The 27,970-nt window shown below is 38.4% G+C and overlaps 1 protein-coding gene across 3 annotated transcripts in view; it reads left to right on the top strand.

The window, feature by feature from the left end:
* The window catches only part of VAMP7 (vesicle associated membrane protein 7), an 81,380-nt gene extending 53,741 nt beyond the window's left edge, over positions 1–27,639 (top strand). Inside the window, exons 6-8 of one of the 3 annotated variants that reach the window (XM_061137908.1) lie at positions 4,271–4,338; positions 16,697–16,789; positions 27,333–27,639. In XM_061137908.1, coding sequence (XP_060993891.1) covers positions 4,271–4,338; positions 16,697–16,789; positions 27,333–27,398 — 227 coding nt within the window. In that variant the 3' untranslated portion in view covers positions 27,399–27,639. Of the gene's footprint in view, positions 1–4,270; positions 4,339–12,530; positions 13,575–16,696; positions 16,790–20,582; positions 24,399–27,332 lie in introns of those variants that run through there. The other 2 variants (XM_061137907.1, XM_061137906.1) reach the window with 2 other exon arrangements.
* Positions 27,640–27,970: the final 331 nt, after the last annotated feature.

Below are 27,970 nucleotides of genomic sequence, written 5' to 3'. Positions count from 1 at the left end.
AGTCCTGCTGATTCTACAGCCCATGTGATGGTCTGTCTGCCTGTTACCAATGTATAGGTGGATGAGAATCCTCCCAGGGCTCTTGGCATATGATGTTGGACCCTAAAATTCTAACAGAGAGACTCTTGTTCATGGATAGATGTCTAATTAGTTGCTTAAAAGGAGGGAGAAAAGAAGGAATGTCTTATGCCACTATGTTGCTGACATCACCCCACTTTTCCTTGTTGTATTCAGAGTTGAGCTCACTCTCTCTCCTCTATTGCAGTAGTGCTTTTTTTTTTTTTTTTTTGCTGCACCACATGGTGTGTGGGATCTTAGTTCCCCTACCAGGGATCAAACCAATGCACTGTCATTGGAAGCATAGACTCAACCACAGAACTGCCAGGGAAGTCCCTGTTGCAGTAGTCTTGAATAAAGTCTTTCTTACCATTTTTGATGAGCAGAATTAATTCTTTTTAATAATATTTCTCTTCCATCATCTTTCTTGCCTTGTTTCCATTTTTTATGCTATTGTAAATGGAATTTTTCTTTCATTCTTGGATTTTTCATTGCTTTTGTATAGCAATACAGTTGGTTTTTTGTATTTTGATCTTGTACAACCTTGTTGAACTCATTTATTTTAATCATTCCTTATGATTTTATATGTACAGGATCATACCATTGGAAAATATAGTTTTAATTCTTCCTTTCCAATCTTGATAATTTTTCATTTCTTTCTCCTGTCTAATTGCCCTAACTAGAACCTCTGGTACAGTGTTGCATAAAAGCAGCAACAGTGGATATGCTTGTCTTATTCCTAATCTTAGGAAGACTTTCACAGTTATGTATGATGTTAGCTGTGGTTCTTTCATAGGTGCCATTCATCAGATTCTGGAAATTTCCTTCTATTTCTTGTTTGTTGAGTTATCATGTAAAGGTGTTGGATTTTATCAAGTGCTTTTTGCATCTGTTGAGATGTTCATGTTGTATTGTCCTTTATTTTATTAATACATTGCAGTCATTGATTTTTGAATATGAAAGTAACCTTGCATTTCTGAAACAAATGCCACTTCATCATGGTTTATAATCGTTTTTATATCTTGCTGGATTCATTTTACCAGTACTTAACTGAGGGCTTTTTTATGTATATTCATAAGATACATTGATGTATTATTTTCTTGTAATATCTTTGTCTGGTTTTGATACTAGACTGTTACTGACTTCATTGGATAAGTTGTGAGTATTCCCTCTTCTTCTATTTTTATAAAAATTTGTGAAAATTGGTATTCATTCTTGAAATGTTTGGTAGAATTCACCCTTAAAGCCATCTGTGCCTGTACTTCTGTTTGTGCAAAGTTTAAGAATTACAGATTGAATATCTTTCTTTGTTGTAGCTCTGTTCAGATATTCTATTTCTTCTTGAGTCTGTTTAGGTGGTTTGTGTCTTCTTAGGAATTTATCCATTTCATTTTTCTAATGTGTTGACATACTCTTGTTCATAGTATTCTCTTAGGATCCCTTTCATTTCTGTGAAGTTGATAGTGATTATTTCAGTAATTTGATAATTTGCTTTCTTTTTTTTTGGTCTGTTTATGCAAATATTTGTCAGTTTTGTTGATGTTTTCAAACCTACTTTTGGTTTCATTGATTTCTCTGTTGTTTTGCTGATATTTTTTCTGCTCTAATGTTTATTATCTGCTTCTCCTTTTTAGCTTTGGATTTAGTTTGCTCTTCTTTTTCCAGTTCCTTAAGGTAAAAAGATAGGTTATTAATTTGAGATCTTTTGTCTTAGTCAACTTAGAGTACTATAAAAAGTACCACAGACTGGGTAGCTTAAACAACAGAAAGTGATTTTCTCAGAGTTCTGGAAACTGGAAATCCAAGATCAGGGTGCCTGCATGGTTGGGTTCTGGTGGGAACTGTCTTCCCAGCTTGCAGATTGCGCCTTATCACTGTGTCCTCAGATGGCTGGAAATAAAACAGGGAACAAGCTCTCTGGTGTCTCTTCTTAGAAGGACATGAACCTCATCATAATCCTGCATGACCTTATCTAAACCTAATGATTTCCCAAAAGCCCCATCTCTGAATTAGGGGTTAGGGCTTCATTATATGAATTTGTAGGGATGCAGTTCAGTCTATAACATTTTCTCTTTAATGTAGGTGCTTGCTGCTATAAATTTCCTTCTGTGCACTGCTTTTACTTCATCTCATAAGTTTTTCTTCTGTTACTGATTTCTAATTTCATTCTCTTGTTGAGTGAAACAGCTGAGCTCCCCCATGTCTGTTCTTTTTTCTGTGTCTGGATCACACTTCCCTGTTTCTTTTCATCTCTCATATTTTTTTTGAAAAATTGGACAGTTTAGATAATGTAGCAACTCTGGGCTCTATTTCCCAACTCTCAGGGTTTGTTGTTTACTTGTGTAGGAGTTTTTCTTTGAAGTCTGTTTCTCCCACAGTGTGCAGCCTCCAATGTCACTTCTCAGAGGGAACAGCCTTGGGCATGCCCACAGTCACCCTGGAATGGCAGAGTTCTCTTGGTTTCTTTTCCTGATCTCACTATTAAGCCTGCCTTTGTAGTATCTCACCCAGCTGTTAGCCTCCACTAATTGCAGGCTAGTTGCTCTATTTTTATTTTTCTCACAGTTCCCCAGACATAAATTCCTCCAGTGATCTAATTAGGTTTGTGTTTCTTTGTCTTTGCAGCTAGTCTTAGGTGTTTGTTTTGACTTCAGGAGGGTTCTTCTTAGCTGATTCTTCCCCCAATACTCTCTGTTAACGTCCAGCTATCCCATAGTTTAACTTGTTATTCTCATGAAGCTACCAGCTTCATTATCATTGCTTACATCCAAAATCTCCATTGTTTTTTCTAAATTTTTATTTTTTATTTTTTGATTAATTGATTTATTTTAATTGGAGGCTAATTACTTTACAGTATTGTAGTGGTTTTTGCCATACATTGACATGAATCAGCCATGGGTGTACAACATTGTTTTTGACAGCACCCTTAGGCTTGAACTTGCCCATACTCTGTTCCAAATAAAGTCTGAACTCTCAGGGAAGATCTGTTCCTAAGGCCTGCCTTTCCCCTTGGGAACAATCTATGAACCACTGCTCTCATGCTGTGGATACGGGCAGCAAAGTGCTTCTCCTAGAGTGACACCCTTGCTCTGCCATTGGAGTGCTGGGTAAACCCGGTCTTCTTGGCTTGCCCCCTTCCAGTGTGGAACCTCTGCTCTATGAGTTATGTCAGGGCAGGGGCACTCACAGCCCAGAGTTCTTGTCCTACCTCCTGTGGAAGAGCTTCTGCCCTGTGTGTTGGGGGGGCTTGGTAGAGGGAGGAGCCCTCACACCTACCATCCATGCCATGCTTGAATAGAGCTTCTGCCTCACGGACCTGGGGCTGGGGTGAGGAAGGAGGAGTAATGTTGATGAGTTGCCCCTCATGGGGAGAAAGCATAGCTTTTGAATGGGACCTGAGGGAAAAGAGAGCTCCCAGGCTTTATTTGCCAGAAGTAGAGCTGCCATTTTACTGAACTGAAGGATGAAGTAGATCGTAGCTCAAATGCCCGAGACTCTCACTGTTCTCACTGAGAGTTCATTGATTTTCTTGTATAAATGTTTCTCCATTTGCTGTATGCCCTTAGGACAGTCACAGTTTTCACAGACTTTGAATTGTTTTTGTTTTTTCCTAATTTTTACCAGTTGTGATGGTTTTATTGGAGAGACACTCTGGGCAGGACCTCACACTGTGATTCTGGAAATGTCCACCTCTTATTTGTTTTTACTCTCAGATCGTACCCTTCATTTAGGTGTTTGCAAACTACAGCTCTTGCATCAAATCTGGCCTGTCTTTTTACATAGAGTTTCACTGAAACACAATCATGCCCATTCATTTATCTGTTTGTGTCTAATGTGTACACCCCTTTGCTCAGTCTTGTCTGGCTCTTTGCAACTCTGGACTGTAGCCCACCAGGCTCCTTTGTCCATGGGATTCCCAGGCAAGAAACTGGAGTGGGTTGCCATTTCCTCCTCCAGGGTATCTTCCCTAACCAGGAATCAAACCAGCATCTCCTGCTTGGCAGGCAGATTCTTTACCACTGAGCCACCTGGGAAACCCTTATGTCTGCCAGAGTTGAGTACAATCTTTTATTTCTTGAAGATTTAAGTGCTTTTTTAGTAAATATGAGTTGTCATGAATACCAGCTATAATTAAAATCAGATTTGTGTTAAAGCCAGAATTAGCAATTTTGTAATATAAACATGATATTTTTTCTTTTCCTGACATTTTCAGATCTGGTAGCTCAGCGAGGCGAAAGATTGGAATTGCTAATAGATAAAACAGAAAATCTTGTGGATTCGGTAAGTATGGAATATGATAGTATTGTAGAGATACTGTGGTTAATGGCTAAAATAATAGGGAAATGTCTTAAAATTGATACTTTAGTGGAGTTTTTTTTCCTTTCTAACCCCCATTACGTGACTACTTTGTGAAGATGAGGATAACAATGAGGCATAGAAAAACCCACAACTCATTAATAGCCATTAAGGAAGCTTTTGTTTGGAAAATATACTCAGTGTAAAAGAACATTTTTTTTAAAGCTTTGGATTGGTGCCTACATAACTTAGCACTTCATCTGCGTAGAAGTGTACATTTTGTAACACACAGAACAAAAGTACAGGCCACTTGTGACCCATGATGAATGCTGAAAACCAGACAGTAAAGTCACTTTCTTGCTTACCATGAGAGCTTGACTTTTCCCTGTATTAAGCAAGAGGCAGAGATTGACATGTCCCTATAACCTACTCTTGCTGCAGTTAATGTGTGTCTCTGCATTTTCCATTTGGTTAGCAGATGAAAGTTTTGAAGAAAGATGATAGATATAGAAAGAGTGAATAGATAGTGAATAGAAGGAGGGCAGAGATCAGTCACAGTTTGAATCTACAAATTTGCATGAAGAGTAGAAGTTTGTACCTTGAAACAGATATAAACGAGTGATCTTGTTCATTCTTACTGACAGCTAGATTGTAGTGGTTTACAGCACAAGCTCTAGAGTCTGTTGCCTGAGACTGAATCCCATCTCTGCCACTTGCTAGTTGTGTGACCTTAGGCAAGTTACTTAACCTCTCTGTGCCTCCAATCATCATATATAAAATGGAGATGTAGCTTTTTCATAGTATTTTGAGGATTATAGCACACAATGCATGCAAAGTCCGTAACACAGTGTCATATATATAGTAAGAGCTATTTAAAGGTTCATTGTTAGTTTTATAGGGACATCTGTTAACAGTGGGTCTTAGGAGAATAGTGTGGTCTTTAGCCAAAGTACATGGAAATTGAAGGAAGGGTGGAACCATAGAGGAAGTCAAAACACCAGGGTTCTGTAATGTCTCACTTTGTAAACCATTGCTTGGGGACAAAGAGGGAAGACACGTTATCTGATTGTAAATCTGCTGGCAGATTTTTTGGTACTTCCAGTCCATCAGACACAACTGAGTGACTATCACTCACTCACTCACTCACTCAGTCCATCTCTTAGTTATTCCTGATCCCTGGTTGTTATTATTTAGTCACCCAGTCGTGTCTGATTCTTTGCGACCCTATGGACTATTGCCCCACCAGGCTTCTCTGTCCATGGGATTTCCCACAGAAGAATATTGGAGTGGGTTGCCATTTCCTTTTCCAGGAGATATTCCTGACCCAAGGATCAAACTGGTGTCTCCTGCATTGGTGAGCAGATACTTTACCACTGAGCCACTTGGGAAGCCCCCTTAATCCCTGGAGATGACCCTATTTAACCAGAGTTGCCTGTGTTTGACCAGTACTAGTAGAGTCTGCAGTTTTCAAAAAAAAAAAAAAAAAAAAAAAAAACCCCTTCTTAAGTTTGTTGATTGAATGACCCAGAATAAAAAAAGGTATTAATTAACTAACTGCTGCCTCTTTTTATGGAAGAATAACAAATACAGCAAAGTACAGCAAGTGTACTATTAATAATGTGTAGCTCAGTTATTTTTTATATATGTGCTTATACCCCTGTAACAGGCTTCCCTTTTCATACTGCTCATGGGGTTCTCATACTGTTCATGGGGTTCATACTGTACATGGTGATGGAATTCCAGTTGAGCTATTTCAAATCTTAAAAGATGATGCTGTGAAAGTGCTGCACTCAATATGCCAGCAAATTTGGAAAACTCAGCAGTGGCCACAGGACTAGAAAAGGTCAGTTTTCACTTCAATTCCAAAGAAGGGCAGTGCCAAAGAATGTTCGGACCACTGCACAATTGCACTCATCTCACACATTAGTAAAATAATGCTCAAAATTCTCCAAGCTAGGCTTCAACAGTACATGAACCGTGAACTTCCAGATGTTCAAGCTGGATTTAGAAAAGGCAAAGGAACCAGAGATCAAATTGCCAACATCCGTTGAATCATCAAAAAAGCAAGAGAGTTCCAGAAAAACATCTACTTCTACTTTACTGACTATACCAAAGCCTTTGACTGTGTAGACCACAACAAACTATGGAAAATTCTTCAAGAGATGGGAATACCAGACAACCTGACTTGCGTCCGAATAAATCTGTATGCAGGTCAAGAAGCAACAGTTAGAACTGGACATGGAACAACAGACTGGTTCCAAATTGGGAAAGGAGTACATCAAGGCTGTATATCATCACCCTGCTTATTTAACTTCTATTCAGAGTATATCATGCGAAATGCTGGGCTGGATGAAGCACAGGCTGGAATCAAGATTGCCGGGAGAAATATCACTAACCTCAGATATGCAGATAACACCACCCTTGTGGCAGAAAGCGAAGAACTAAAGAGCCTCTTGATGAAAGTGAAAGAGGAGAGTGAAAAAGTTGGCTTAAAACTCAACATTCAGAAAACTAAGATCATGGCATCTGGTCCCAGCACTTCATGGCAAATAGATGGGGAAACAGTGGAAACAGTGACAGACTTTATTTTATTGGGCTCCAAAATCACTTCAGATGGCGACTGCAGCCATGAAATTAAAAGATGCTTGCTCCTTGGAAGAAAAGCTATGACCAACCTAGATAGCATATTAAAAAGCAGAGACGTTACTTTGCTGACAAAGGTCCATCTAGTCAAAACTATGGTTTTTCCAGTAGTCATGTATGGATGTGAGAGTTGGAGTATAAAGTAAACTGAGTGCCAAAGAATTGATGCCTTTGAACTGTGGTGTTGGAGATGACTCTTGAAAATCCGTTGGACTGCAAGGAGATCCATCCAGTCCATCCTAAAGGAAATCAGTCCTGGGTGTTCATTGGAAGGACTGATGCTGAAGCTGAAGCTCCAATACTTTGGCCACCTGATGTGAAGAACTGACTGATTTGAAAAGACCCTGATGCTGGGTAAGACTGAGGGCAGGAGAAAGGGAGGATAGAGGATGAGATGGTTGGATGGCACCACTGAGTCAGTGGATGAGTTTGCATAAGTTCTGGGAGTTGGTAATGGACAGGGAAACCTGGTGTGCTGCAGTCCATGGGGTCATAATCGGACACGACTGAGTGACTGAGCTGAACTGAACTGAACTGAGCAGGATTCACAGGTGGCTCAATGATATAGAATCCACCTGCAATGTAGGAAACACAAATTCGATCCCAGGGTAGGGAAGATCCCCTGGAGAAGGAAATGGCAACACACTCCAGTTCTCTTGCCTGGAAAATCTCATGGACAGAAGAACCTGGCAGGCTACTGTTTCATGGGGTTGCAAAAGAGTCAGACATAACTTAGCGACTAAACAACAATAACACACCCATGTAAATACCACCTCTGTTGTGCTGTGCTTAGTTGCTCAGTCATGTCCGACTCTTTGTGACACCATGGATTGCAGCCCGCCAGTCTCCTCTGTCCTTGGGGATTCTCCAGGCCAGAATACTGGTGTAGGTAGCCTTTCCCTTCTCCAGGGGATCTTTCCAACCCAGGGATCAAACCCAGGTCTCCCTCATTGCAGGCAGATTCTTTACTGACTGGGCCACCAGGGAATCCCAAACACCACCTAGATCAAGACATACATCAAGATATAAAACACCATCAACACCTCAGAAAGCTGCCTCATGCCTCTTCCAGTTAACAATCCCTAACAGAGGTCATTTTTCTGACTTACATCACCCTAGATAGTGTTTTTTCCTGTTCTTAGAATGTATAGAAAAATGGAATCATATGTTACATATTCTTTTCTGTCTGGCCTCTTTCACTCACCAGTATGCCTGTGAGATTCGTCCATGTTGTTGAGTGCAGTAATAATTTATTATTTTTATTTTTTGTACTACATATTCCTTTGTATAAATCTACCAACCACAGTTTGTTTATCCATTCTTCTCTTTGGGCTTTAATTCTGTATTTTGTTCCATTGTTCTGTTTGTCTGCCTTTATGCCAGTACCACACTGTATTGCTAACTGTGGCTTTATAGAATTCCCTAAGTCCTTCCCTATGTTCTTCTGCAGGATTGTCTTCACCATTTTAGGTCCTTTGCATTTCCATTTATGTTTCAGAATAAGCTTGTTATTTTCCATCCTTTTTTTTTTTTTAAAAAAGTGTGTCTTTGATTGTGATTGCATTTAATAGGCCAATTTAGGGAAATTTGGGAATCTTGACAGCTTTGAGTCTTTCTATGCATAAACCTGGCATATCTCTGCTTTCCATATTCTTTAATTTTTCTTACCAGTGTTTTTTAGTTTTTTGTATACAAGTCTTGCACATACTTTGTGAAATTTACCTTTGAGAATTTCATGGTTTTGTGTACTATTGTAAATTTAAAATTTTGTTTTCCAATATTTATTCTTGTATATAGAAATGAAGTTGATTTTTATATGTTGACCTGGTTTATATCCTGCAACTTTGCAAAATTCACTTATTCTACTAACATTTTTGGTAGATGCTTGCTTTCTATTTCTTTTCCTTGTCTTATTACACTGACTAGAACCTACATGATAGTGAAGACAAGTCATAAGAATAGACATTCTTGCATGGAGCACATCTTGTGGGGAAAGATTCAGTATTTTCAGTTATGATGTTGTAGATTTTTTATAGGTACACTTTATCAGATGAAAGAAGTTCTTTCAGTTCCTCATTTGAAAGTTTTATTCGTGAATTTTATCAAATATTTTTTCTCTACCTACTGAGAGAATTATATAGTTTTTCTCTTTTATTCAGTTAATATTATTGAACTTAACTTACTAAATTAATATTTATTTCTGAATGTTAAACCAGCCTTGCATTCCTGCAAGGTCATGATCCATTATCCTTTTTTATATAATATCTTACTGGATTTGCCATTGACCTATTCAGGAATTTTGCATCTTTGTTCATGAGGGATGTTGGTATGTCATTTACTTTTATTTGGGTGCTTTGGTATCAGAGATATGCTGGCCCCAACAAACAGGTTGAAAAGTGTTACCTGCATCTCTCTGTCCTCCAAAAGAGTTTTTGTGCTAGTACTGTTGAAATTATCTATTCCTTAGTTATTTGGAAGAATTCAAATGTGAGGCAGTCCCAGCCTGGAGTTTTCTGTGTGGGAAGATTTAAAATCTACCATGTTACTATTTGTTTCCTGTTTGTACCATCTATTCTTTCTTCCCCTCACCTTCTCTTTCTGTTGTTTTATTTGTTTAAGCAGTTGATTATCTTTTAAAGAGATTTAAATAGTTTTAAAAAAACATCACTTCTGTTTACCCATGTAGTTAATATTTCTGGTAACTCTCTTCATTCTTTTCTGTAGGTCCAGATTTCCGTCTGGTGATATTTTCTTTCTGCTTGTAGGACATCTTTCAAAATTTCTTGCATTGTAGGTCTGCTAATAATGAATTCTTTCAGTATTTGTATATCTGAAGTCTTTCATTTCCTTTTTTTAAAAGGTATTTTCACAGAACAGAATTTTGCATTAATTTTTTCATTCAATATTTTAAGGATATTTCATCCTGTCTTTTATGTTGTTTCTGGCAAAAATTCCACTGATGCTTTTACATATATAATGTGTCTTTTTTCCCCTCTGGGTCCTTTTAACATTTTTCTATCATTGGTTTTAAGATATTTGATTATAATATACTTTAGTGTAGTTTTCTTCATGTTTCTTTAGCTTTTGGTTTGTTGAAGTGTGAGTTTGTAGTTTTTAATCAAATTATGAAAATAGTCAGCTATTATTTCTTTGAATATTTTTCTGTCTTTCTTTCCTTCTAGTAGTCTCACTATATGTACATTAAACTATTTGAAGGTCCCACAGCTCACTGATGCTCTGTTCATTATTTTTTGGTCTTTTTTCTTTCTGTGTTTCATTTAGGATAGTTTCTGTTACTATGTCTTTGAGTTTACTTGTCTTTTTCTTCTGCAGTTTATAATCTGTTACTCCCATTTTATGTATTTTTTGTCTCTACAAGGATCTTTTTTATGTTATCTCTTTAAACATTTGCAAGCTTTCCTTTATGTTCTTGAATATATAAAGTGTGCTTATAATTGAAATGTTTATTCCACTTACATGTAATGTAAATATTTGGGAGAGTTGGGTTTAAGTAAGCTATGTTGTGCTTTGGTTTTTATTTGCTTCGTCTTCTTTGTTCCTCTTTTTTATTTTTTTTATTCAAGTATTTAAAAAAATAGTTTCATTTTATCACCTCTTGATTTTTTAACAGCTTTTTAAATTTCTTTATTTATAAATAAACCACAGACCATACAGTTGACCCATTTAAAGTATACAGTTCAGTGGGCTTCGGCATATTATATTTTTCTAATTTTGAAATATATATAATAAATTTCCCATTTTAACTATTTTAGTGTATAATTCAGTGACATTAATTACATTTACAGTGTTGCGCAACTATCATAGCTATCAATGTACAAAACTTTGTCATTGTTCCAAACAGAAATTCTGCAACTGTTAACCAATTACTTCCCATTCTTACTCTCCTCAGCCCCTGATAAACTCTTATCTCTTTCTGTCTCTATTAATTTCCTTTTCTAGGCACCTATAATTGGAATCCTATAGTTACTTGTCCTTTTGTGCCTTGCTTATTTCACTTAGCATCATATTTTCAAGTTTCATTCGTATCGTTGCATGTATCAGAATTTAATTTCTTTTTATGCCTGAATAATATTCCATCATATGGATATACCACTTTTTTTTTTTAATCCATTCATCTATTGATTGACCATTGAGTTATTTCCATCTTTGGGCTCTTGTGAATAATGCTTCTATGAACACTGGCATTACAAATATTCATTCAAGTCCCTGCTTTCAGTTACTTTGGGTATTTCTGGGGGAGTGGAATTGTTGGATCATATGGTAATCCTGTATTTAGCTTTTTGAGGGACTACCAAACATTTTTTTCTTAAGTGCTGCACCATTTTATAGTCGCACTGTCAATGTACAAGGATACAAGTTTTTCCACATCTTCACCAACACTTGTTATTTTCCATATTTTTGTTATAGCCATGCTCATTGGTATGAAGTGGTATCACTGTGTTTTTGATTTTCATTTCCCTAATGACTAATGGGGCTTCCCCTGGTGGCTCAACAGTAAAGAATCCACCTGAAATGCAGGAGACACAGGTTTGATCCCTGGGTTGGGAAGATCCCTTGGAGAAGGAAGTGGCAACGCACTCTAGTATTCTTGCCTGGGAAATCCCATGGACAGAGGAGCCTGGCAGGCTAAAGTTCATGGGGACGGAGTCAGACAGGATTTGGCAACTGAAACAACAACAATGACTAGTGATGTTAATCATCTTGCCATGTGCTTTTTGTTTTTGTATCGTCACTAAGTCGTGTCTGACTCTTTGAGACCCCATGGACTGCATCATGCCAGGCTTCCCTGTCCTTCACTATCTCCCAGAGTTTGCTCAAACTCATTTCCGTTGGGTCCATGATGCCATCCAACCATATTATCCTCTGTCACCCCCCTTCTCCTTTTGCCTTCAATCTTTCCTAGCATCAGAGTCTCTTTCATTGAGTTTGCTCTTTGCATCAGGTGGCTGGAGCTTCAGCTTCAGCATCAGTCTTTCCAATGAATATTCAGGACTGATTTCCTTTAGGATGGACTGATTTGATCTCCTTCAGTCCAAGGCACTCTCAAGAGTCTTCTCCATACCACAATTTGAAAGCATTAGTTCTTTGGCAATCAGCCTTCTTTATGGTTCAACTCTCACACCCATACCTGACTACTGGAAGAACCATAGCTTTGACTATACGATCCGTTGTTGGCAAAGTGATGTCACTGCTTCTTAATATGCTGTCTAGATTTGTCATAGCTTTCCTTCCAAGGAGCAGGTCTCTTTTAAATTCATGGCTGCAGTCACCATCCGTAATGATTTTAGAGCCCAAGAAAATAAAATCTATCACTGTTTCCAACTTTTCCCCTTCTAGTAGGTTGGTGCAAAAGTATTTATGGTTTTACATTGTTGCACTTTGCTGTTTGATACTGAATACATTCTTAAGTAAATGTGGTTATGTTATACATCATTTTAATGCACACTTATTTCTTTGTTTTTTTTTTTTGGCTAATGACTTATTACTTGCTATTTATTTTATATTTATTTTAGTCTAGGGAAATGATGTTGGACAAAAAGCAAATTCGAGCAATTTTCTTATTCGAGTTCAAAGTGAGTCATAAAGCAGCAGTGACAACTCACAGCATCAACAATGCATTTGGCCCAGGAACTGCTAATGAACATACAATGCAGTGGTGGTTCAAGAAGTTTTGCAGAGACAAGAGCCTTGAGGATGAGGAGCACAGTGGCTGGCTATCAGAAGTTGACAATGACTGATTGAGAGCATTGTTGAAGCTGATGCTCTTAAAACACCACAAGAGGTTGCCCAAGAACTCAGCATCAACCATTTTATGGTCATTTGGCATTTGAGGCAAATTGGAAAGGTGAAAAAATTTGATAAGTAGGTGCCTCATGAACTGCCCGTAAATAAAAAAAAAAAATCATTGTTTTGAAGTGTCGTCTTCTCTTATTCTGTACTACAACAATGAACCACTTCTTGATTGGATTGTGACATGCAATGAAAAGTGGATTTATACAACAACTGGTGATGGACATCTCAGTGGTTGGACTGAGAATAAGCTCCAAAGCACTTCCCAAAGCCAAACTTGCACCCCCCCCCAAAAAAAAAAGGTCTTGGTTACTGTTTGGTGGTCTACTGCCTGTCTGATCCACTACAGGTTTCTGAATCCCAAGAAAACCATTACATCTGAGAAGTGTGCTCAGCAAATCGATGAGATGCACTAAAATTGGCAACTCTTGCACACGGCATTGGTCAACAGGATGGGCCTGGTTCTTCTTCATGACAATGCCCAACCACACGCCACACAATCAGTGTTTCAAAAATTGAATCAACTGGGTTACGAAGCGTTGCCTAATCAGTCATATTCAACACCTGACCTCTCATCAACTGACTACCAGTTCTTCAAGCATCTTGACAACTTTTTGCAGGGAAAATGCTTCCACAACCAGCAGGAGGCAGAAAATACTTCCCAAGAATTCAGTGAATCCCAAAGCACAGATTTTTATGCCACGGGAATAAAGAAGCTTATTTCACATGGCAAAAATGTGTTGATTGTAATGGTTCCTATTTTGATTAATAAAAATGTGTTTAAGCCTAGTTATAATGATTTAAAATTCACAATCTGAAACTGCAGTTACTTTTTCACCAGGCTAATATTTGCCATGAAGTGATGGGACCAGATGCCATGATCTTAGGTTTTGGAATGTTGAGTTTTAAGCCAGCCTTTTCACTCTCCTCTTTCACCCTCATCAAGAGGCTTTTGGTTCCTCTTCCCTTTCTGCTATTAGAATCATCTACATATCTGAGGTCATTGATATTTCCCCCAGCAGTTTTGATTCCAGCTTGTGATTCATTTAGCCTGACATTTTGCATGATGTGCTCTGCATACAAGTTAAAGAAGCAGGGTGACAATATATGACCTTCACATACTTCTTTCCCAATTTGAATACTGGAGTGGATAGCCATTCCCTTCTCCAGGGGATCTTCCTAACTCCAGTGATCTTCCTGGGTCACTACATTGCAGGCAGATTCTTTACCATCTGAACCACCAGGGAAGCTATGTGCTTATTGGCTATTGGTGTATCTTCTTTGGAGAAATTAGTCAAGTCCTTTGCCCAATTTTAGGGCATCATCAGCTGCTAATGAAATCATCAACATGGAGTGGATAGGCCATGGGCTTGCCAGCTTGCCCTTGTCATTTTCACAGGGTTTTTTTTTTTTTTTCTTTTTTAATATATTCTTGTTCTTTTCTATTTATACCCACCCCTACCTGTCTCCATGGAAAACTTTGGTAAGACGTAACAATTGTTCTGTTTAGTTGAACTGGTTTTAAGTAGGTGACTTATTAGTGTTCAGATATGAACCTGAGGCTTGTGGAGAAATCTTCAATCCGTTGAATCACTTAACCTATATTAGTTTTACTGCTCACTGGTGGTGGTGTAGTCACTAAGTTGTGTCCGACTCTGTGACCCCGTGGTCTGTAGCCTGCCAGGCTCCTCTGTCTGTGGGACTGTCCACACAAGAATACTAGAGTGGGTTGCCGTTTCCTCCTCTAGGGGATCTTCCTGACCCAGGGATCAAACCTATGTCTCTTGCGTATCCTGCATTGCAGGCAGATACTTTCCTGACTGAGCCATCAGGGAAGCTCATTGCTCACTGTTACTACTTCTTCATATTATCTTCCTCCTCCTTGAATTCTTTATTGTGACTTTGTGAGTAATTCTAAAGAGTTTAGGCAACTGAGAAGTTCACCAACTATAAACAGTTTAGAGGCCACAGTCCCTAAACAGCCCTCAATTCTGACACCAAGTGCAGGTTTGTTAATTCCCCAAACCACTCTCAGGTTTGATAACTCACTAGAAGGGCTTTGTGAAAACTATTATTCCTACAGTTATGGTGTTTTACAGGCAAATGTTACAGATTAAGCTCAACCAAGAGCAGAAGCACATTGGGGTGGAGTTCAGGGGAGTTACCAAACCCAGAGTTTCTGTTGTTCTCTCCCCGTGGGCTTGTTACTCTCCCAGCATAGATGTGTGGTGACACTGTCAACAGAAAATTAATCTGTTGATCAAAGAAATTGAAAATTTTATTCGAGCCAAATTTGAGGATTATAACCTGGGAACAGCATCTCAGAAAGTTCTGAGAACTGTTCCACCCGTTGGAAGTCAAGGCACAGTTCTATAAGTTTTTTTGAGACAGGGCTGGACATTAAATGACGTATTATTGACAGTTTACACAATCCAGATTGTGGCCGCTTACAAGATTAAGAAAGAATGTTATCTTTAAGTTGTCTTGTTGGTGCTGGTAGAATGTTGGTCTTTATGGTTGAGCAGGTATTTTGCTGATGGAGAAGATTTGGTCGATGCCTAATGCAGATATACAATGCACAGTGAGGGAAGGGAAGAAGTCAAAGTATTGAGAAAATGTTTTATGTTTAAATTTTTCCTATCTTGCCATCAAATAAATTTATTTCACAACATATGCAGGGTATTGTACAACATGGAAGCTTGCCCAGGCTTCATTGCTCAGTTTCGTTGTTGTTTTTTTTTGAAGCATAGTTTATTTATATACAGTGTTATGCTAGTTTCTGGTATATAGCAAAGTGATTCAGTTATACATATATGTATATATACATGTGTTCTTTTCCATATCCTTTTCCATTGCAGTTTAATTATTGAATATTGAATATAGTTCCCTGTGCTACAGTAGGACTTTGTTGTTTAATTTTTCATTGCAATTTCATTACATAAGCATGATCGACTTATGATTGCCTACTTGCTTAATCTCAGTCTCCAGTCTAAGCTCCTCTAGGTCTGACCTAAACCCCTATCCTAAATCATAGAGTTGGTCTTCCTGGAGTGACTAGTCCCTGCACTGAGCTAGTTACTATTTGGCGGGCCCATGGCTCCCAAGCAAGAAAAGGTTGTCTATCAGGAGCTGAGGGCAAAGGTCAGATCCCTTTTCAGGCAAGGTTAAATTCTTTACAATACAGTTGGTAGGCATTTGGGTTGTTTCCAGTTTTGAAATGAAACAAATAATGCAGTTGGAAGCATTTCTATATATGTCTTTAGCTGAACTTGTACATACCTCTCTGTTGGGTATATATCTAGGAGTGGAACTTCTGAATTATTAGTGATTATTGTTTGTTAGAAACTGCATTTGCCCTGGTGGGAATGGTTCGGTATATATTGAGAAATTGATGCTGCAAAAGAAAATGGATAACTGAAGGAGTGAAGTTCTTTGGGTTTGGGCCCTGATATGAGTAAATACGTATCTTCCTGTGGGAATTAAACAGTTCTTATGCTTCACAATAGCAGGATTAAACGGGGCAGAATAGGCAAATGTGTTTCCAGCCAACTGGCTCATAAAGAAACTTTCTTATTGGAAGCATAAAGAGAAAAAGGCTTTTCTGCTAGTAGGGAGAACTACTTCTAGTGGTCATTGTTACATGCACTGCTACAGTGCAGAAGAAAAAGGAGGGAACCCTTCACAATGGGCTTACTGCTTACCATATATATGGCAGAGTCCTGCTTTGGGAAACTAGAGATTACAAGTGGCCAGTCTACATGTGAAGAGAGGGAAGGTGTAAAGAACGTTGGAACAGAATTATTGAAAGTAAAAGTTTTGTAGGTATTATTGCAAATCCGTCATGTAGTCATTGCCAGGGATCAAACAATTCATGCTTTTTTTTTTCTAGTCTGTCACCTTCAAAACAACCAGCAGAAATCTTGCCCGAGCCATGTGCATGAAGAATCTCAAGCTCACTATCATCATCATCATCATATCAGTTGTAAGTTTTGTCCTTTAGTGATTTTATCTTTCAGTCTCTAAGAAATTAGGTGTTGGAATTCCTTCTCAATGATTAGCACTCTGAAATGAGCTACGCATAACTTTTAATAGTGAAATGTATGACTAGGCATTTACTTTCCTCTGAAGTTACTATGATATTCCTGGTTATTTCATGGTTTTCTCACTATTAAAATGGGATTCTTTTCAAATTACATTTTCTAGTTGAGTCCATGTTCTCTATTTTCTAGTTAATTCTATTTATCTATTTGTTTCTGTTTTTTCTTTTCTAATTCCTCTTTTTGTTTCTGGCAACCTTGTATGTTTTTTTTTTTTAATTTTTTTTATTAGTTGGAGGCTAATTACTTCACAACATTTCAGTGGGTTTTGTCATACATTGATATGAATCAGCCATAGAGTTACACGTATTCCCCATCCCGATCCCCCCTCCCACCTCCCTCTCCACCCGATTCCTCTGGGTCTTCCCAGTGCACCAGGTATCAGTTGTAATAGTTTGTCAGTTGATTCTCTGTGTGCTGTAAATCAGGAGTCAGCAAATGTTCTGTGAGGTCCAGGCTTTGCAGGTCACATACTGTCTGTGTCACATATTCTTTTTTTTTTTTTTAAATGTTGAAAATTATAAAAACCATTCTTAGCTCACGTGAAGGCTATAGTTTACTGACTCCTGCTGTAGCTTAATTATCTCAGGTTAATTAATTAGATTAGTGCTGTCTGTTAATAATCTTGACCTTATCACATAGTTACTAGCAGTGTTGAATAATTACAGTATCACTGAGAATTTTTATTTAGTTCCTGGTTTTAATTGGAATGCTTCTAATATTTATGAGTGATATTTACTATGAATTCATATTAGACTTTCATTGTGAAGTGAAAGAACCTTTTATATCTAGAGTACTAAAAGTTTTCGTTTTTAATCAGGAATAGGCATTTCAGTTTAAGAAATGATATTTCTCCACCCAATGAATTGATAATAAAACTACATTTACTATTAATATATTGAATGACATTAATGAAAGCAGTAATAATTAACTTTTCTTTAATTTCTGGAATAAGTACTGAGAAGTACTTTTTAATGCATGGTGAGTTCCATTTCCTAGTATTTACTTACTATAATGCAATAGTTCTCTAGTGCGTAAATATAGTCTATATGCTGTTCTCCTTTTGGAACTCTAATACAAACAGATATTGGATCACTTTGAACTATCCTGCATGTTTGGTAGCCTTTTTAATATGTTTAAGCTCCTTTCTTGTATCACATTCTGGATGAATCATTCAGCTAACTCTTCCAGCCCTGTTCATTCTGCTCTCCAGGTCTTCATTTAAAAAATTAATTGATTAATTTTAAAATGTTTATTTTTGTAAGTGAAGTGAAAGTCACTCAGTTGTGTCCAACTCTTTGCAGCCCCATGGACTATACAGTCCATGGAATTCTCCAGGCCATAATACTGGAGTGGGTAGCCTTTCCCTTCTCCAGGGAATTGTTCCAACCCAGGGATCAAACCCAGGTCTCCCACATTGCAGGTGGATTCTTTACCAACTGAGCCACAAGGGAAGCCATGTTTTAAATTTCTAGGGATGCTTATTATATTTTAACATTTTTTCATGGAACTTTTATACTTGTTAACAGATATTCTCTCTTCTTGAATTTTTTGAATATATATTAAAAGATATATCACAGGGAATTAGTTTATGCAATGGCAGGAACTGGCTAGGCAAGTCCAAAATCCACAGAGCAGGCTGTTGTGAAGGTGCTCAGTTGGGTCCGACTGTGACCCTATGGACGGTAGCCTGCCAGGCTCCTCTGTCCATGGGATTTTCCAGGCAAGAATACTGGGGTGGGTTGCCATTTCCTTCTGCAGGGGATCTTCCCAGCCCATGGGTTCAACCCAGGTCTCCTGCACTGCAGGCAGACTCTTTGCCTTCTGAGCCACCAGAGAAGCCCAGTTACTTAAAGTCAAGTGATTATGAGCTTGAATCACATCTACAGAATACAGCAACACCTAGATTAGTGTGTGTTTGGGTAACAGTACATTGTAGCCTCCCGAAGTTGACATACAAAATAGACTTCACAGAAATGTAGTTAGTTATGTTTATGTGTAATAGGTATATTTAAAAATTTTATTTATAATATAGTAAGTGTTGATAGTTGTGTGTGTGTGTGTGTGTGTGTGAGTTAATCAGCCGTGTCCAAGTCTTTGTGACCCCATGGACTGTAGCCCACCAGGTTCCTCTGTCCATGGAATTCTCCAGGCAAGAATACTGCAGTGGATTGCCATTCTCTTCTCCAGGGGTTGGTAGTTATAAACCCCTCTAAACAGGAGCTCTCTGGAGTCTTCATTTTTAAGAGGGTAAAGAAGTCCTGAACCAAAAGCTCCAGAGCTGCTGCTCGAAGGAGTTTGGGAGGAACGGTTTCCTTTGGGGGTAGTTGGTGTCTGGGCAAAGCAGCATTTCCTCCTCATCCTCTTGTCATTTACAGAGGCTCAAAGGTAACTCTGAGCAGGTATCTCTGACTCAACTCCCATTCTCCTTGACCTCTATTGAAGGTCTTTCCGCCTTAGACAGCTGGACCTGCCTAACCGAGAAGGGCAGCCCTAGATCTATTCATGTTATCCTAGAAATTGTGCTATCGCCTTGCGTGTCTTCTTGTTCAGGATCCATGGTATCCAAGGCTGGCACATTCTTGGCTTCTCAGCCTAGCTTCCTCTTCCTTCCATGATCTAGGAATTTAGGTTGAGTTATAAAAGTAGATAGTTGTTACATTCATATTATTTTAATCGATTACTGATTATTTTTGTTGATTACTTGTTACATTTGGAGGACTTTGCCACCTCTTTGACAAAAAGTGCTATCACCTCAAGTATTGCACTTCAGCTTTAAAAATCCTTATATTTTAGCTGTGGCAGATGTCAGCTTTATATCAAGTTGGAATATCTGTGTGTGTGAATGTAATTTGAGCACTTTACTGTATTCATTAATAACCATAATTTTCCCCAACATTTGTAGAGAAAAAAAATCCATATTTTTTTCTAAGCATGTAAGTAATGAAATCAGTTACTTAAAGATCTTAGAAGGTTATAATTTAAATCAAAACAAAATGACTGACAATGCAGTGAACCTAAATTTGATAGTAAACCTATTTTTGGAATATAGTAATGTGAGCAAACATACACCATTAAAATAGCATAATTTACAATTATAATATCATAATTAAAAAGTGAATACATCTTTATAGGACTCGTATTTTTACTGTGTTACTTACAATTGAATAATTACAATTAGTGGCATCCACTGAAAGGTTCATGGCAACATTCTTGCTCATAGGTGGTATAGATATAGAGTCTACTCATGCTTTTTATTATTTTTAATCATCCTAATAATGAAAAATAAATCCATGTGCAAAATCTAAAAATGTACTTAATACAAAATCGTACCTCAAGGGAATTATGTTAATTTGTGATTCTTATGACAATGATGTTATCAGTAGAGTGGCTTATATAGTTCTTAGTCTGCTCACTTCCCAGTGAAGAGAAACAACCCCACTGCTGTTTACCAATAAAAAAAAAAAAAACAGTGGAATTCAAGTGGATGTGAGTTATATCAGAAAAGATCATTTTAATTCTACTACTATGTTTGAAAATACTTGATTCGTGTGTTGTATTATTATACCACTGCTACTCTGATGGAACCAAAATTTGTTCATTGGTCTTGCCTTTATATATTATTTAGGAGCCTGTGATAGATTCAAGAAAATAAAATTGCCTTCTCCCCCACCCCAGGTATTCATCTATATTATTGTGTCACCTCTCTGTGGTGGATTTACGTGGCCAAGCTGTGTGAAGAAATAAAAAAGTTATCATTAACCAAGGATATGAGAGACCAAGGAGTTAAAAGCAATCCGTGTAATTCAGGCCTTTTAATACTGAGAGATGGTGTCTGCCAGTCTCTTCAACCTGCTTCTTTCTCTCTTTTTTGAAATCTTGTTCCACGCCTCCAGATTTATCTTTGTCCTGTCAACCTGTTTATTTTATTGCACTTCAGACTGAACCATTTATTGTAGCAGTAGCCTTAAAAAAAGCATTGTGTTTCTTTGGTTTGTAAACTAGTGTCATCTACTTGCAGAAACATTTTGTTTGTAATTGCACAAAGCTATCACCAAGGTAGAAACCACCTGTCTTATGAGCTGTTGGCTAAAATTCTGGATGACCTTTATGCACACAAAAGTTGAAAAGACTGATAGTGTTGCTAACAGCTCGTCTCAATGTCTTTTGATTTTGAAGGGTTTTAGGTGCTTGAAAACAATGTTCATGGAGAATTGTTGTTATTTGGGGAATTGTAATGCAATTGTTGGTGTTTCAAGGAACCCAAGCAGGTAAAATATTGATATTAAACAATTTATCTCAGTCAAACGGGGAATGTTTTGCTAGACTGTTAGAAGCACACAGAATTATCCTTGTCTGCATATTACTAACTTTTAGGAAGAGAGTTTTGATCATTCACAAACTTGACAAAGCTTGATATCCTCTCTTTCCCTGTTGCAGTTGATTTCAGAAGATGGTGGTTTAAATATTGTTGAAGGCTAGGGTTTATTATATATTCCTTTTCCTTTGGTGGATGTTTAGGGCAATTGTATAGATAATAGAATGGGCAGTAGAGGGCGTGGGTAGGCGCATTCCTCTGATTCACCAAAGAAAAAGAAGAGAACCATAGCCAACATGCTAGCATTTTCGCTTTATGAAGGGAGGTAGTGCAGGAGAACTTTCTCAGCCTGGGAAAAGCCCAGGCTGAATATAATCAACGATCAATTCCGGGGTTTGGGTTTAACTGGTGTTGAACAATAGTTTGAACATCCTTTGTGGTTTAGTAAGTTCTTTAACCTGCCTAGTTTTGAAGATTATTTTTTGTGTAACTTGAGAGTAGACAGTATGATATCTAGAAACAATGTAAAGACATTTTAGCTAACATCCATGTAACTGTAGTGTGAAAAAAAACTGGAATGTAATCATACTGCTTTGGCTACTCTGGCATCTGTTAGCTAGTGTGTACTTTTGGTGTGTATCTGAAAGGACAACATTTGCTCTGTAGATCTAATTGCATTTATTTATCAATAAAGGCCAGTAAATGGAAATTATATTACATTTGACTATTTTCCCAATGAAAGAACAAATTGGTCTATGAAACCTAGCCACCTGTTTAGCCTAGTCATGTGCCTTGAATATATACATATATATATATATATATATATATATATATATATATGTCACATAATCTGGATCCTGCTACCTGTTCTTCCATCTAAACCTTTCAGTTCATGCTGATTCCTTTATTTGACATAACGTTTTCAACCCACTGGAACCCTTTTCCTTGTGATCATGTATAATGGAAATGTTTTTTCAGTTCTCTTGATCAACACTAATGTCTTTTCATTCCATTAGCATTTTGTATTGGAAAGCGTTTGTTCCATGAAAACATTTGGCGTTGTTATTTTCAAAATGTCTAATTCAACGAAAAAGACTGAAAGCTCATTTCCCTTTCTTATACACACCTGAATAAAAATGATGTGCATGTTTTAGGGATAAATTCCTTAACCATCTCTTGGTCTATTTATGTATAGGAATGCTTTTTGAAGCACATACCTTATTTTAAATGATGCACAAACTGAAGACATTAATAAAAATTTAAGAGTAATACAGTGAATTGCTTGTTTGAGAATTTCTTCATGGAATCTAATTTCTTCTGATGACATTTTGCCATAGTTTGCAGAACAAAAGTGTTTTACTTGTGATGAAAATACATTTAAAAATGTGACCTGGAGCCTTAAAGAGCTATAGCAATGTCTCAGGTGTATGAAATTTTCTTCAAAATCAACAGACACAAAAGTTAAAAAAAATATGTAGGCCATACTGTAACCAACAAAAAGATCATGAAATGACCACACAGCCTTTACAACCATCATCCTGAGACCATGGTTGAGACAGAACAGCAAAAGAACCCTAGGGATTGTAATCCATTTCAACTCAACTCTGACTGGTTCTGAAATAGATGACTCAAAGGAAGGCATACAAGGGTGAGAGTGAATAATTTGTTATAGCAAAACAGATTTAGGGAAAGAGAAAAAGAGATAGAATGGCAAAGATCAAATATACAAAAAGCTGGGCCATAGCAAAATAATAATGGGTCACTTGGGGCCTTTGAATTTGGTAACTGAAGTAAAGAATGATAAAATATGTTTTAGTTCATTGTAAAGCAACTCAGAAACAGCCCATTTAGCTTTCCCCAGGCCTCCTTGAGGCAGACACTTAGAGATGGGCTGTGGGAATGCTGTTTATTTGTTGTTCAGTTCAGTCGCTCGTCATGTCTGACTCTTTGCGACCCCATGGACTACAGCACGCCAGGCCTCCCTGTCCATCACCAACTCCCAGAGTTCACTCAAACTCATGACCATTGAGTTGGTGATGCCATTATTTGTTGTTATGAACAGAAAAAGAAGTGGCACAAGCTAATTATTTCTCTTTAGACTGTTGGCCATAAGGTCAAATAGTGTTGCACTTCGTATGTTTCTTTCAGAATAAATGGGCAGGACTTCCATCAGATAATGATTCTTCCTTGTCTAACTCTGCCTTCCCAGCCTCAAGATGGACATAGAAATTGGGTTGCTTGCCTGGGAGTCTTAATGGAAATTTATATAACAACAAAAATAGCAGCCGTAGACCCTTGTGTGATATTTTACATTAGAAGCAGAAGTGTTTGGACCACTCTTTCTTTTGAAAAATAATAAATAGGGTAGAGTGGTAATAATAAATGGGGCATTGTGGTGGTGGTGGTTGGCCTATGATTCAGTTTGAATTCAGTGAGGAAAACAGCCAAGACAAGGATGATGGAAATAAGGGGTTTAGTACACAGGTGTATGACAAAGTAGGAAGAGATGGTCTGGAAATGAGGTGCCAGGGGATAAGAGGAAGAGTCCTAAATATTTTCACTTAATGTACTAGTGCTGGTGAACAGTTGGAAAACCTGAAAAGCCCTATGTGTCTGCCAAAATAGGTGTGTGACAAAGACTGTGGCAAAGAAGCAATGGTCTTAGTAAACTTGATGCCAAGTGCCCTACTGTGTCCCCAGTTGGTGAGGAGGGCCAGTAGTCAAGAGGATGAGCTGGATGCAGGATGGAGGAGATGGAGACAAAGCCGGGAGATATGCCAGGTGCCTTAGCATCTTCATGTCTGAGTGCCTTGACCTACAAAGAATATTGGCCTCCACTTTCCTTCCGCTTTCCGAGTCTCACGTGAGTTCATTTCACTGGCAAAATGGAATTCTAAAAGCATATAGGGAAAGGAGTTTGAACGAAATTCCCAGCTTCTAGCCAGAACAGTGCTGCCAATCTAGCCCAGCCAAGCTCTTCCTGGATTCATTCTAAAGAATGGTTCAGCTGTTTCATCTTACAGAGAAAGACCACTTGAGAAGTTAAAGCATTCTTTTGGTCATGGTACATTGTACAAGATTATTTTGGATTTGTGTTGTTTATTAAACTGGTGGATTCATGTTGTTTATTAAACTGTTTAATAAACTGTTTATTAAACATCTATATTCAAAATATATTGTGACTTGTTACATTTCTTCCAAAAAGAGGAATGGCTGTGAAAGAAAATTTGTATGCGCAGGTTGACACCCTGATTTACCTTTTTAAAATTCACATTCCAAGTTTGGACCAACATAAAACTAATAAAAGTCTCATGGGCTCAAGAGGAGAGGAGGTTCATACACACACACACATACACACACACACAGACATACATATTAATGGCTGATTCGTGTTGTTGTACAGCAGAAACCAACACAACCTTGTAAAGTGGTTATACTCCAATTAAAATAAAAGTATCATGCACATAGAGAGGACATTAAATTCAGTAATACCCTTTAAAGACTTCACTTCTGGATAAGATGGAGTAACAGTATATTTACCCTCCTGCCTGAAATAACCCACTAAAGGGATCGTTTTTAAGACACTGGATTCCAGGCAATGAAGGGGTAGTGATGTTTCAAAGGGCTGAACCCAGTTATTGCCCCAGCTTATATTGAGAGAATATTCTGGTCACAATAGAATGAGAAGGAACCCAGGGTATTTGGTAGAGTAGTCAGAAGAGTCTTGCATAAACCAGGCTTTCTCAGTCTTTGCACGGTGGATGTTTGGGACCAGGTGTTCTTTGAGACTGTCCTGTGCATTGTAGGATGTTCAGTAGCATCCCTAACCTCAAACCACTCAATGTCAGGAGTGCATTCTCCAATTGTGACAACCAAAAATGTCCCCAATGTTCCTGCCAAGTTGGAATAGGGGAGCAAAATCAACCTTGGCTAAGAACCACTGGCCTACAAAACTAGCTACTGTTGCTGTGCAGTCATGTCTGATTCTTTGCAACTCCATGGACTGCAGCATGTCAGCCTCCTCTGTCTTCCACCATCTCTTGGAGTTTGCTCAGATTCAAGTCCATTGAGTCATTGATTCTATCTAACCATTTCATCCTCTGTTGTCCCCTTCTCCTCCTGCCTTCAATCTTTCCCAGCATCAGGGTCTTTTCCAATTAGTTGGCTGTTCACATCAGCTGTCCAAAACATTGGAGCTTCAGCATCAGTTATTCCAATGAGTATTGAGGGTTGATTTCCTGTAGGATTGACTGGTTTGATCTTCTTGCTGTCCAAGGGACTCTCAAGAGTCTTTAGCACCACAATTTGAAAGCATCAGTTCTTCGGTGAGCAAGCATCTTTTAAGTTCATGGCTGGAGTCACTGTCTACAGTGATTCTGTAGCCCACGAATATAAAATTTGTCACTGTTTCCACTCTATCCCCTTCTAGTTGCCATGAAGTGATGGGCCCAGATGCCATGATCTTAGTTTTTTGAATGTTGAGTTTCAAGCCAGCTTTTTCACTCTCCTCTTTTACTTTCATCAAGAGACTCTAGTTCTTCTTTGCTTTCTGCCATTAGAGTGGTATCATCTGCATATCTGAGGATGTTGATATTTCTCCCAGCAATCTTGATTCCAACTTGTGATTCATCCAGCCTGGTGTTTGCATGATGTACTCTGCATAGAAGTTAAATAATCAGGGTGACAACATACAGCCTTGTCATATCCTTTCCCAGTACTGAACCAGTCAGTTATTCCATGTCCAATTCTAACTGTTGCTTCTTGACCCACATACAAGTTTCTCAGGTAAGGTGGTCTGGTGTCTCTCTAAGAATTTTGCACAGTGGAAGGGGACATAGATAAAACTATGGCTGATTCATGTTGATGTTTGGTAGAAACCAACAGAATAAAGCAATTATCTTCCAATTAAAAATAAGTTTAAAAAATGAATTTTTCAGTTTGTTGTGATCCCTACAGTCAAAGGCTTTAGTGTAGACACTGAAACATAAGTCAATTTTTTTTAACTCCCTTGCTTTCTCCATAATCCAATGAATGTTGGCAAATTGATCTCTGATTGCTCTGCTTCCTTGAAACCCAGCTTGTATACCTGGAATTTCTCGGGTCACATTCTGCTGAAGCCTAGTTTGAAAGATTTTTAGCATGACTGCCAGCATATGAAATGAGTGCAGTTTTACAGTAGTTTGAACATTCTTTGGCATTGCTCTTCTTTGGGATTGGAATGTAAACTGACCTTTTCCATTCCTGTGGCCATTGCTGAGTTTTCTAAATTTGCTCTTTTATTGAGTGCAGCACTTTAACAGCATCATCTTGTAGGATCTGAAATACTTACATCATCTCCAGTAGCTTTGTTGTAGTGCTTTGTAAGGCCCACTTCACACTCCAGAACATCTGGCTCCAGGTGAGTGATCACACCATCGTGTTTATCTGGGTCATGAAGACCTTTTCTGTATAGTAGTTCTGTGTATTCTTGCCACCTCTTCTTAATCTCTTCTGCTTCTGTTAGGTCCTTATTTACCATTTCTGTCCTTTAGCATGCCCATCCATGCATGAAATATTCCCTTGATATCTCCAGTTTTCTTGAAGAAATCTCTACTCTTTCTCATTATATTGTTTCCTTTTTTTTTTTTTTTTTGCACTGTTTATTGAAGAAGGCCTTCTTGCCATTCCCTGGAACTCTGCATTCAGTTGGGTGTATCTTTCCCTTTCTCCCTTCTGTTTCACTTTCTTCTTTCCTCAGCTATTTGTAAAGCCTCTTCAGACAACCATTCTGCCTTCTTGCATTTCACTTTCTTGTTGGTCAGTCACTAAGTCACGTCTGACTGTTTGTGACCCCATGGACTGTAGCATGCCAGGCTCCTCTGTCCTCCACTATCTCCTGGAGTTTGCTCAAATTCATGTCCATTGAGTTGATGATGCTATCTCACCATTTCATCCTCTGCCGCCCTCTTCTCTGGTTGCCTTTATTTAGATAGACATCACAAAACTTTTGCTTCATTGTGTTTTGGTTTGTTTGGGAGGAGTTAGTCATCATGCATTATCAATACTTCCCTGGAAAGGTTTTATATTCCCTCAACAACTATCCTAAACAAACCCATTTCTATCTAATAAAGGCTGTTGAAGCCTGGCATGCTGCAGTCCATGGGGTGGCAAAGAATCAGACACGACCGAGCAACTGAACTGAACTGAATAATCATTAGGGCCAGGTGGCCCCTCTGCCTTGTTAGTCCCCAACCCATGAAGACTTTCCCTGAAGTGTTCCTGGCACCCATGAGACCAGTCAACTATTCATGAACCTTGACTCAGGACTGTATGCCCTGTTTCCAAGCACTGCCTGCTGCCGTGTCAACTATCAACAGTCCCAGTGACCCTCGGCCATGCAAAGAGTAGCTGCAAATACTTCTGATCGTCCCTGGATCCTGATTCCACCATGTAAATTACTGGATAATAAACTGATCCATTGATTACCTGGAGCTGCCTGTCTCTGTGTTTATGGACCCACCTTCGAGGGGAGGGGACCTGCCTGAGGGAGGATGGACGTGCACTAGTGGGGGACACTCACCGATGGTCCCCTCGTCTGTCCATCTATCCAAGGCCCACCACCCTGTCCGTGTCCATCTCTCCCTCTCCAGGAAACCTTGATTTCTAGGCTCCAAGTGCCCACACTTCCCCATCTCAACTCCTGCACGGTCCAACTGAGTTTGCAGGTTTCCTGCCTTCCTGGCTGAGGTCTAGCTGGACACGAGGTGGT

This window comes from Dama dama, chromosome X (assembly GCF_033118175.1).
Source record: "Dama dama isolate Ldn47 chromosome X, ASM3311817v1, whole genome shotgun sequence".
NCBI lineage: Eukaryota > Metazoa > Chordata > Mammalia > Artiodactyla > Cervidae > Dama > Dama dama.
The sequence above is the reverse complement of the archived record's forward strand: the minus strand, read 5'-3'. Positions and strand labels throughout refer to the sequence as shown.